Source organism: Physeter macrocephalus, chromosome 16 (genome assembly GCF_002837175.3).
Source record: "Physeter macrocephalus isolate SW-GA chromosome 16, ASM283717v5, whole genome shotgun sequence".
Lineage (NCBI taxonomy): Eukaryota > Metazoa > Chordata > Mammalia > Artiodactyla > Physeteridae > Physeter > Physeter macrocephalus.
The window spans coordinates 60,388,030-60,400,263 of record NC_041229.1 but is presented as its reverse complement, the minus strand read 5'-3'; the positions used below and the strand labels follow the sequence as shown (position 1 = coordinate 60,400,263).

Here is a 12,234-nt window from a genome sequence, read left to right as displayed (position 1 = left end):
CTTCCCAGAATACATTAGATTATGTGTAAGACTTTTCATGACAGTCTTTGGTTTTTCTTCCACCTGTAGCCCATAAATAGAAACCCTCACTAGGCCAGGCTGTTGAATCTCCTATCAGATCTCTTCATCTGAATACTCCTCACAGCTTCCTGGGCCATCATGTTGCTACTTAACTGAGAGAGAGAGGGGACAGGCCATCAACAAACCAAATTCCAATTGTTAGCAATTTCCAAAAACTGAAAACAAATTTCCATCATCAACTTGGGATTGGTTAAATGAAGTTAAATTAAGTAAAGTTTTTTTTAATATAAATTTATTTTATTTTAGTTTTGGCTGCATTGGTTCTTCGTTGCTGCACACGGGCTTTTTCTAGTTGCGGTGAGCGGGGTCTACTCTTTGTTGTGGTGCGTGGGCTTCTCTTTGCGGTGGCTTCTCTGGTCGCGGAGCATGGGCTCTGGGCGCATGGGCTCAGTAGTTGTGGCACATGGGCTTAGTTGCTCCGCGGAATGTGGGACCTTCCCGGACCAGTGCTCGAACCCGTGTTCCCTGCATTCGCAGGCGGATTCTTTTTTTTTTTTCTTCTGACTCCCAAGCCTTATTTTTTTTTAATAGATCTTTATTGGAGTATAATTGCTTCACAATACTGTGTTAGATTCTGTTGCACAACAAAGCGAATCAGCCATATGCATACACATGTCCCCATATCCCCTCCCTCTTGAGCCTCCCTCCCATCCTCCCTATCCCACCCCTCTAGGTCATCACAAAGCACCAAACCTATTTCCCTGTGCTATGCTGCTGCTTCCCACCGGCCAACTATTTTACATCTGGTAGTGTATACATGTCGATGCTACTCTCACTTCACCCCAGCTTCCCCCTCCCACTCCAAGACTTCAAGTCCATTCTCTATGTCTACCTCTTTATTCCTGCCCTGCAACTAGGTTCATCAGTACCACTTTTTTCTTTTTAGATTCCATATATATGTGTTAGCATACGGTATTTGTTTTTCTCTTTCCGACTTACTTCACTCTGTATGATAGACTCTAGGTCCATCCACCTCACTACAAATAACTCAATTTCGTTTCTTTTTATGGCTGAGTAATACTCCATTGTATATATGTGCCACAGGCAGGCGGATTCTTAACCACTGCATCACCGGGGGAGCCCAAGTAAAGTTAAAGTAGGGTACACACAAAATCTATGGAACACTCTGAAGCTATTAAAAAGGGTAAGAGAGTCTACAACAATTTGAAAAGAAAAAAATTGCTTTACAAAGGAACAGACAGTATGTGTTTATTTTAAAATATACATAATTTTGTTATATATGTCTTCTAGAAGGTTATATTCCCAAACTGTAAATCATGAGCGTTCTTGGAGAGTGAGACGGAGAGCCACACTTTTAGTTTTCATTTGATGTATCTCTCTATGTTGTTTGACTTTATTCAGCTATCACGTTAACTTTTAAAATTAAAAAAGAAAAACAGTAAATGATATTTCCAATCGGGAGAAGAAAAACTCCAAAACAGAGCAGGTATGCCCCTAACCCTATCATTCATCAATTCAGTCAACATAGACAAATGAGAAAGGCGCTAGGGTCTGACTAGCTCCTGGTCATGAGGCTGAACAGCAGCTGGGAAAGACTGACTCCAAAAACATAGCCACTGGAGCGAGTAAGGCAACCTCAAGGCTCGTCAGTTTTCCCCAGCAGTCAGGTTCACTATGTGACACCTTGAAGATATCATTCATTTATTCCTTCATTTCTTTCATTTCTCCATTTATCCATCAAGGCTTTAGTGAATACCCAGGCTTGGTGCAGGGTAATGGTGGGAAGAAAGAAGTCTGACTTCTTTCCCTGTCCTCAAGCTTACAGGGAGGGAACAGGAAGTAGGTTATAAAGAAATGAGTACAGAGAGTACAACTGGTTCAATTTATTGAACACCTGCTACAGGACATACAACAGCTCTCAAGACAGGGTTTATCTCCATTTTACAGATAAGGAAACAGGCTGTGATGAAATTTTATTCAAAGTACAGTGGGGGCATATATCAATTAGTTATTGTTGTATAACAAACCATCCAAAAACATGGTGGCTTAAAACAATAAACATTTATTATTGCTTCCAAGTTTCCGAGTCAGCCATGTGTTTCTTCTGGTCTTGGCAGAGCTCATTCATGTGTTTGCAGTCACATGTGGGCTGGGTGACTCTCCTGATCTTGCCTTCAGGTAGGCTGGCTATAGGCTAGTCTAGGATGGCCTCACCTGGGATCACTGGCTCTCTTTTTCACGTATCTCACCTACATGTTTCTCATATCCCTCCAGCAGGCTAACCATGTTCTCTTGGCACTGGCAAAGAGCACAGGGCAAGTCCTCTCTTTAAGCTTCTATTTGCTTCATGTTTACCAACATCCTGTTGGCCAAAGCAAGTCGCATGGCTGAACCCAGCATCAGAGTGGATGGAACTACAAAGTTAGAGGGCAAAAGAGATGGATACAGGGGAGACCATGATAGGGTTCATCAGGGGAATCAATCTGATACAGGGCACAATGATCAATTTTATCTGGAAAGAAAGTCTTCATCAAAGAGGATATACTAGAGCTGAGTACTGAAACATTAGAGTATTCACTAAGTAGGCAGCTGTTTCTTAGAACTGGATGCAGGCTGGTTTGCCACAATCAATAGCAACCCAGCAGGATTTCCTGGGCTCTTTACAGACAGGGTTCTATTATTTGTATCTTGGCTTCATTCCTTCTGGTCAAGCATAGGGCAGCAGGCACTCAACAAATGTTTGAAGAACTGAATTAAATATCTTACTGTGAATGAGGTGTGGACTGAAATAGCTGAACCTCGGAGCCAATTGTTAGAAAGTGCAGCTTAGCATCAACACCCCCAAAACAGAAATCCTTGTATTTGGCAGTTTCTCATTCATTCCTCCCACAAACATTTCCTGAGTGCCTGCTGTAAGCCAGGTTCTGTGTTAGATGATGAATAAGACACAGTACTAGCTCACAACCTGGGCTGGTGTTTAAATGGAGAAGGCTAATAACGCTTTCCAACGGGCAAATTTGTCCAACTACTTGGGGCTCCATTTTTTCTTTAATAAATAAATAAATATATTTATTTATGTATTTATTTATTTATAGCTGCATTGGGTCTTCGTTGCTGCACTAGGGCTTTCTTTACTTGCATCGAGCAGGGGCTACTCTTTGTTGCAGTGCACAGGCTTCTCATTGTGGAGGCTTCTCTTGTTGTGGAGCACAGGCTCTAGGCGCGTGGGCTTCAGTAGTTGTGGCACACAGGCTCAGTAGTTGTGGCTCGCGGGCTCTAGAGCGCAGGCTCTGTAGTTGTGGCACACGGACCTAGTTGCTCCGCGGCATGGGGGATCTTCCCGGACTAGGGCTCAAACCCGTGTCCCCTGCATCGGCAGGCATTTTCTTAACCACTGCGCCACCAGGGAAGCCCCGGGCCTCTATTTTTAATACTAACTCATCCAGAAAAATGCTTCAGGAGCTGGTGCTACACAAAATCAGAAGTCCTTTGGTACTGCACTGAGGTTCTCTGATGGTCAAGATTAATGGTAAAAATCCACCCTTAAATGTTTTAAGCTAAAATCCATGTCCTGTAGTGCTGAACTCTGGGGTCCCAACTTGAGAAAAGTACCCAGTCTTGCTCAGAGGCATCAAACTTCTTGTGGGTTCTCAAGTGGGACGTGTCTAGGTGAGAAGCAAGCCAGCTTCCTCTATTTCTACAAAAGAATAATGTGTTCTTTGTTGTGTCTGTAGATTTGATATCCAAAGATTCAGGTCTCCCCAATCAACAACCCACGCCCATCAGGCCAATCTCACACTTGACAGAGAATTCAGCTGTGAAGTGACTCAAGCCAGCACTTACCCAAAGCTCAGTTGAGACTGCTGTTTTGTTTTTTTTTAATTAATTAATTAATTTATTTATGGCTGTGTTGGGTCTTCGTTTCTGTGCGAGGGCTTTCTCTAGTTGTGGCAAGCGGGGGCCACTCTTCATCGCGGTGCGCGGGCCTCTCACTATCGCGGCCTCTCCTGTTGCGGAGCACAGGCTCCAGACGCGCAGGCTCAGTAATTGTGGCTCACGGGCCCAGCCGCTCTGCAGCATGTGGGATCTTCCCAGACCAGGGCTCGAACCCGTGTCCCCTGCATTGGCAGGCAGATTCTCAACCACTGTGCCACCAGGGAAGCCCGAGACTGCTGCTTTTTGAGAGGAAGATGTTCACTTTCCATTCCTCTAAACCTGTTAAATTCTATCCTTCATATGTTAAGTCACCAAAAAAGGAATTTACCTAGACTGTATTAAGCTTAAGCTGAATTATAAGCTATCAGGTCCATGGTTTTGGTTTTTGGGTTTTTTTGCGGTACGCGGCAGGGCTCGAACCCGTGTCCCCTGCATTGGCAGGCAGATTCTCAACCACTGTGCCACCAGGGAAGCCCGAGACTGCTGCTTTTTGAGAGGAAGATGTTCACTTTCCATTCCTCTAAACCTGTTAAATTCTATCCTTCATATGTTAAGTCACCAAAAAAGGAATTTACCTAGACTGTATTAAGCTTAAGCTGAATTATAAGCTATCAGGTCCATGGTTTTGGTTTTTGGTTTTTTTTGCGGTACGCGGGCCTCTCACTGTTGTGGCCTCTCCCGTTGCCGAGCACAGGTTCTGGACGCGCAGGCCCAGCGGCCATGACTCACGGGCCCAGCCGCTCCGCAGCATGTGGGATCCTCCCGGACCGGGGCACGAACCCGCGTCCCCTGCATCGGCAGGCAGACTCTCAACCACTACGCCACCAGGAAAGCCCAGGTCCATGGTTTTTTAAGAGAAATTCCATTTTAAGAACATTTGTGAATTTCATAGTCTCTGGATACAGATTGTTTCATTGAATGATGAGGACCACATATACTAAGGTTTCCACTTTTGCTTTAGCTGCCAGGAATTTCAGGGATAAATAGAGGCATAGTTTCCTAATTCCCTGGTTCATCTCTCTCTCTTCCTTTATTCTGGCTTCTAATCTTTCTCTTCCATGTTTTCATTTTCTATATCTATACTGTCCAGTATGGTAGCCTCTAGTCACAAGCGGCTATTAAGCACTTGACAGGTAGCTTGTCCCAGTTGGGATGTGCTGTAAGTGTAAAGTATCTCAAATTTTAATATCAATTATATGTTGAATGATATTTTGGATATATTGGGTTAAATAAAATATATTAAACGTAACCTCACCTGTTTCTTTTGACTTCTACTAGAAAATTTTAAATTACATATGTGGAAAAAATATATACGCGTGGCTTGCATTTGTGATGTTCATTATATTTCTGTTGGACAGCTCTGTTCCACAAATCATCCTGTTTTATGAGTGTGTTATTACCGTAAAATACCTCAAATCCTTTTGGAAAGCAAGTAAAGTAGTAAATGCAAAGGAGGTGACAGAAGTGGATGAAGTGAGAAGGGGAGGTTGACTGGGACATGTATTTGTCAGTCTATCTGTCTTTTGTTTGTGTCACATACAAAACCCCTCCTAAAGTGTGTCAGCTCTCCTCTTCACAGGTGAGTGGTGTTCTCATGGCTCTGCCCAGTCCAAAGATTCTCAGCTTTATTTGAGCTAACAAATTGGAAAGGATCTGATAAGACAATTCACACCACATTGTAAATGACTGATAACACTGTGTTTACCCCTCTCAGGGGGTATTTCCATTTTAACAGGGAACAATCCCTGAACCCAAAGGAATGAATCCCTAATGGTGGAGTTTCAGGCATCAGTGACAGGTGAGTGAGAGTGAGGCAGACTCTGGTTTTATGTGTATGTATGTTTATATATGTATGACTACATTCAGGATGTAGTTGAAAGTAGGGTCTTCAGATGAAAAGATAATGGGGCCGACAGACAAGATGAGCAGAGAAGGTAGCAAATCCCCCCCTGGGTCAGACTGCAAAGGGCTGTCAGACACCAGATCCAGTGCAGGCCCTCAGGGGTTTGTTAAGCAATAGAATAGCCCAGTTGATGTCACCAGAGGGTAGGTATCAAGACAGCCTTCATGGCAACTACTATGGAGTAGCAGAAGGGGCCTCAGAGTAGGATTCAGAAGACTAGGATTGCAGTCCACAGCTGACTCACTGGCTTAACTTTGGGCAAGTGCTTTCACCCTGGGGCCTCAGTTTCTTTGGAAAGTAGAAATGGGTATTATAACCATCAATGAACTCTAAGGGATGTGAAGGTGCTCAGAGAAGTAGGAAGTGCCCTACAAATGCAAGGAATCATGATTGTTATCTTCAAGTAAAAATGCAGCCATGCAAACCTGGAGTAGTGGAGAGTATATAGCAGGGGTGGAGAGATATGAGGAAACCTGAGGGCCGAACACCAGTCCTTCTCTGTCCTCCCAGGCTGAACCCGGATTCCCAGGGCCCATGCTTACACATGACAAATGATGACCTGAGCTATGAACAAACAGGACTATATGAACACTTCGGTGCAAGAGCCCCCTCTTGACTACTCCTTCCGAAGCATCCATGTGACCCAAGGTCAGCCCCCAGAGCACAGCATTCCACTCACCATGGCAGCAGGATGGGTGTGGTCCCTAGGGAGAAGCCAGTCTTCTACTTAAAAGCCTAGAGAGATTCTTCCCATAAGCATATGGGATTTTTGTTGCTGCTATTTTGGGGAGAGTAGTGGGTAGGGAGGTGGGAGTGGAAGAGTTTGGCCTTTTAAAAAATTAGCAGCAAATCTGAAAGGACCCAGGTGGCCTTCAGGGTAACTGATGATCTTCAATATAAGCCAGGCTACAGCAAGATAGTCAGGTGGAAGAAAACTGGAGAGCCAGTCTATCAGCCAATAGTTTTATTCTCCATTTTTTACCTGGAGAGAAGAGACTAATGAAAGGAAAACACAGGCTGCTACAGAGTCCCAGCCAACAGGCAGAACCCACTCTCCTCTGTCTGAGGACACAAGCCTGTTCTGATCACTGGTAAAACATGCAAGGTCTTGTTATTAACAAACTGGCATGTTTCCAGTCTAAATATTTATTGACAAATTTTATATTCATTCCAGTCATATCCAAATTTATTCCATTATCACCCATACTTACTACAGTTCCCAGCACTGCCCACGCTCATTCCTATTTTATCATTCAGTGTGTTTGTAAATGGGCAGCTAGTACCTTTCAGGAGGGGACAGAAGGAGGCTCTCATCAAGATCATATTCTCAAGGGAATGTGCTTCTTCCCAGGGAAGTTCTGCTGTCTTTGTCATCTGCTCTCATAAACACATCAGTACGTCTGCCTTCACAGAACACAGGTTGGCATCAACATAACCTAGACCCATTATCTGGCTTTGTTCGACTCTCTTAGGCAAGCAGCGGCCACCTTTAAGTTCAGGAAGCATGTGAATAGTTATCAAGGGTACTGGATACTGCTTGGGTTTGGGTTTAGGGTACTTACTACTTGGGTTGACATCAGCTACAACAGTAACTCCCATTTGTTCTCTCATAGCACACACCCACTTGCCGTGATCCTCCTTTATTATGCACAGCATCACTTCTGAATGATGTAGTCCATGTTTCACAGGGTTTTAGCTGCAATAATGGCTATGTGCAAGATAGCTGAGGTGACAGAGGAAGGAGAGAAGTATGGCTCCTACCTACCCTGAGAATTCCTTGCTCTGAGTGGGGAGTGTGGCTTAGCCCTCTATGGTGTCCTCAGAAGGAGGGGAGAGACAAGTTACTATGACCAAGGATAACTGCACAGCACAAAACATAATCTGCACAGATGCCCTGTCTTTCATTTAATAGTTAAATCTTGAGCACCCACTACTATTAAACCTTCTATATATGTGTGTTTAGGTCTGTACACGTATGCCAGGCATAGTGCTCCTTGCTGAGTGGGGAAGGGAGAAGAAGCACATCTAAGCCCCAAAAGGCCAGTCCCCTCAGGTTCCCCAGGGCATTTGGCGCACTTACTTAAAATTGGGGTTAGATGGGCTTCCCTGGTGGCGCGGTGGCGCGGTGGTTGAGAGTCCGCCTGCCGATGCAGGGGACACAGGTTCGTGCCCCGGTCCGGGAAGATCCCACATGCCACGGAGCGGCTGGGCCCGTGAGCCATGGCCGCTGAGCCTGCGCGTCCGGAGCCTGTGCTCCGCAACGGGAGAGGCCACAACAGTGAGAGGCCCGCGTACCACAAAAAAAAAAAAAAAAAAAATGGGGGTTAGAGGACAGGGTAGAGTTTGGGGGTACCTGGTACACTATTTCCTGAATTAATCAATATTTGGATCATAGAATCTGAAATGGCAGTGACTTTAGAAGGCATCCAGTCTACTACCTCAAACCCATAGCGCTCTAACTGCTCACAAACCCACAGTTAAGGGAGTCCCATACCACACACCTACCAGCCCTTCCATTACAGGGTGAGGAATGACACAAGAAAGTTCTTCACATCAAACACGTGTTCTCTGGGGACACATGGGAAAAGCTGCATGGCAACCCTTCATAGATATGAAGACAGAATTATGTTTTCCCCAGATCTTCCTGGGGCTAGACAACCCCTAGTTCTCTGAGTGTTGATATCTGTGGTCCAAGTTCCAGACCTGCCTTGGCCTACTCTGAACAGGGCAGCTTTGACAGATCCTCACGCAATGTAGTGCTCTGATGGAGTTGGAGGAGAGCAGCCTGGACACCCTCCTCCACCCATGATAACAGCAACCCCAGCCAGCCTCAAGTTCCAGGCAATGCCATCCCCAGTGGCTCCCCGTGAGCTGGGGATCAGCCCATGCCTGCTGGCATTCCCCAAGCTCCTGCCTCATCAGACTGGAGACTAGTCCGTAGGTGGGCTTATTTTGATCTTAACTTTTACTCATCTGTCTTTTCATTTCAGGGTTTGCAGTCAGGAGATGTGAGGTTGGGGGTCAGGATTAGGAGTTTATTCACGAGCTGGGGTACTCTGCTCCTTGACCCTCCTGCCACCTCCCCGCACCCTCAGGCCCCAACTGTGGGTCGCTCACTCCAGGACCAAGACAGAGAGCCACCTGGTGGATGCTGCCTGACCTGCAGCTGAGGAGAAGAAGTTCAAGCTGGGTGGGGGTGGAAGAGAAGTGTGTCCAGTAAGAGCTGAGGAGAGGGTGAAGACAAGCGGACCAGTTCAGAAAGTACTACTTCCTTTCTGGGAGGCAGCTTTAGACAAGTAACTAAAGGCACAGAGGCAACAGGAAACATCTAATCACCTCAGCCAGAGCTGGTGTATGGTTCTGACTGCCACTGACAGACTGTGAGCCTCCTGGTTCTCCCTGCCCTGCCCTGGTTCTTAACTTCTTTAATGGATGCCCCTCCCCCCACCCTCGCTCTGCTTGAAGAATCTTATCTATTTCTCTAACTTGTATACACTCTATGCTAATGATTCTCAAGTCTATGTCTCCTTCATATCCAACTGCTTACTTGGCTTCTCCTCTTTCTGGTACTATAGGAACCTCAGACATGCCAAGGCCAAGCCTGAACTCATCACCTTCCCAAATGTTTTTTTTTTTTTTTTTTTTTTGATTTATTTATTTATTTTTCTTTCTGGCTGCGTCAGGTCTTAGTTGCGGCACGCGGGATCTTCATTGCAGCATGTGGGATCTTTTCGTTGCGGCACCCGTGGGCTCTTCGCTGCAGCGTGTGGGCTTTTCTCTAGCTGTGGCGTGTGGGCTCCAGAGCGTGTGGGCTCTGTAGTTTGCGGCACGCGGGCTCTCTAGTTGAGACATGCAGGCTCAGTAGTTGTGGCGCGCAGGCTTAGTTGCCCTGCGGCATGTGGGATCTTAGCTCCCCGACCAGGGAGCAAACGCAGATCCCCTGCATCGGAAGGCAGATTCTTTAACACTGGACCACCAGGGAAGTCCCTCTTCTCCTTTTCTTAATCCTGTATCAGTTCATAGGACTGGCATATCACCAGTCATCAAGAACACTGGGCAACACCCTTGAATTTTTTTTTTTTTTTTGGCCGCGCCACACAGCATGTGGGATCTTAGTTCCCAGACCAGGGATCGAACCTGCACCCCCTGTGTTGGAAATGCACAGTCTTAACCACTGGACCACCAGGGAAGTCCCAACACCCTTGAATATTATTCTACCCTTGCATCTAGTCAACCATCAAGTCATGCTGTTTGTATGTCCCTTTCATCCTTGCTTAGATGACTGAAAAGAGCCAAATTGGTCTTCTAGTCCCACCCACTCCCTACAATCCATGCTCCACACTAAACCTTCAGAGTGATCTTTCTGAATTGAGAGAGCTGTATCATCTCCTTTGCTTTCAACCCTCCAGTGGCTTCCCATCTTCTACAGGATAAAGTCTAAGGTACTCAGCCTGGTTTCCAAGGCTCCGTGTCTCCAATCCCTCCTTGCCCCCTTGTGTCGTACTTGCGTGTGTGCCCATGCTTTTCCACACCTCTGTGCCTTTGCTCATGCTCTTCTCACCCTTTCCACCCTTCTTCACCTGGCTAACGTCTCCTAACCCACTGAGATATCCAGCTCAGGCTTCACCTTCCCTGGGAGACTTCCCTGGGAAACTTCCCTAAGCTCCCAAACTGGGTTAGGAGACCCTTTTCTGTGCTTCCACAACTTAAATAGCATTTATTATAGTATATTGACCGTTTGTTTTCATCTTTCCCATCTGAGCTCCTCCAAGGCATAAACATCTGCTTCACCCCTGCTCTATTATTCATACAGAGCTTATCTCTCATTTTGTTCACCATTGTATATCCAGTATCTGGCACATAGCAGTTACTCAATACTGATGGATGAGGGAGAGGACATCAAGAGTGTGTGACACTGAAGTGAATTCTATAGGCTCTACCAGTGGATAATTCTGGATTTTGTGCTTCAGCATCTTGGCTCAGGTCCAACACCTCTGTTTCTTGGTTTTCTCATCTATAAAATCCGCCTCCCTCCAACTCCCACACAGGGGTGGTATACAGAGGACCCAATGATACAATAGACCTGAGAGGAGCATGGGACCCAAACCAAGAGTTTGGGATGGGAAGTCTTTGACCCTTAATCCAAGCTCACTCTGACTGCTGGGGCCTGGGGAACAGTGCATACAGTCGCACTAGACACAAGCATGGGATTCTGGCCCTGCCAGCTCCTCTAGCTACAAATCCTCCCAGTTCTATTCCTTTGCCACCCCGCAGAGCCAGAAAAGCAAAGATGACATACCCAAAGTTCACTCTGTCCCCACAGATCTGTTAAGCGAGGAGCCACGGACAGGGCTACGACCACTAAGGCACGCAAAGTCAGGGAAGTCAATGTCTCAGTCCCTGTGGCTGAACAACAACGTCCTCAATGACCTAAGAGACTTCAACCACGTGGTTTCACAGCTTCTGGAGCATCCGGAGAACCTGGCCTGGATTGACCTGTCCTTCAACGACCTGACTTCCATTGATCCTGTGAGTCCAGAGGGTGGACCTGAAGCCACCTTGTCCAGCCCCCAGCCTCTCCACCTCCCACATATTATCAAGGAAGTAGTGAGGCAGCATGGTGCCCTGCAGAGCACATGGCTGTGGGCTCAGACAGATATAGGTTCAAATACTAGATTTGCCTCTGACTTTGTGACCTTGGGCAAGCTCCTAACCTTTCAAAACCTCAGCCTTGCTGTCTGAAAAATGGGGGTAATATGCCAGCATTATAAACATTTTGTGAGGATTAAATGAGAACATATGAAAAGCAACCGGCACACAGCAAGCCTTCACATAGGAGGCTGAAGTAAAATTGTAGCTTATTATTGGGCACCCACTGTGCTTCGTGCCAAGTTCTTTTGCAGAGGTAGGTACTAAAAGTACAGCAGTTACTTTCCATGAACTCAGGCTAAATTTTAAGAAACAAACAAAACTGGCCCCTTTTCATCCAGGATCTGTGTTAGAGGGGAAAGGAGTTAGAGTATGACTTGGAAACTGTTCCCCAGGTGCACTGATATCAATTTAACTACCATATATATTTTTTTATTTTTATTTTTTTTTTGCGGTACGCAGGCCTCTCACTGTTGTGGCCTCTCCCGTTGCGGAGCACAGGCTCCGGACGCACAGGCTCAGTGGCCATGGCTCATGGGCCCAGCCGCTCCGCGGCATGTGGGATCTTCCCGGACCGGGGCACGAACCCATGTCCCCTGCATCAGCAGGCGGACTCTCAACCACTGTGCCACCAGGGAAGCCCCTAACTACTATTTTAAAAGCTCTTATGTACCTAGCATGATGCTGTCCCCTGTCCCCTGTTG

The 12,234-nt window shown here is 46.3% G+C and overlaps 1 protein-coding gene across 2 annotated transcripts; it reads left to right on the top strand.

Annotated features, from left to right (window-relative positions):
• The first annotated feature begins 362 nt into the window (after nucleotides 1-362).
• Nucleotides 363-12,223, top strand: LOC114483883 (leucine-rich repeat-containing protein 51-like). 2 transcript variants are annotated; one of them, XM_028501228.2, is made up of 3 exons: nucleotides 363-378; nucleotides 5,693-6,529; nucleotides 11,205-12,223. In XM_028501228.2, the coding sequence occupies exons 2-3, from the start codon at nucleotides 6,448-6,450 to the stop codon at nucleotides 11,621-11,623; spliced, it is 501 nt and encodes a 166-aa protein (XP_028357029.1). In that variant the 5' UTR covers nucleotides 363-378; nucleotides 5,693-6,447; the 3' UTR covers nucleotides 11,624-12,223. The 2 variants fall into 2 exon arrangements, with proteins under 2 accessions (XP_028357029.1, XP_028357030.1); XM_028501229.2 differs by lacking the exon at nucleotides 363-378 and having other exon boundaries at nucleotides 4,401-5,776; nucleotides 6,392-6,529.
• The last annotated feature ends 11 nt before the right edge of the window (nucleotides 12,224-12,234 follow it).

Bases quoted from the DNA above. Each gene is read 5' to 3' on its own strand.
- LOC114483883 (XM_028501228.2), top strand. From the start codon at position 6,448: ATGAACAAACAGGACTATATGAACACTTCGGTGCAAGAGCCCCCTCTT. The intron at 6,530-11,204 runs GTCAGCCCCCAG...CTGTCCCCACAG, and splicing joins AAGCATCCATGTGACCCAAG to ATCTGTTAAGCGAGGAGCCA.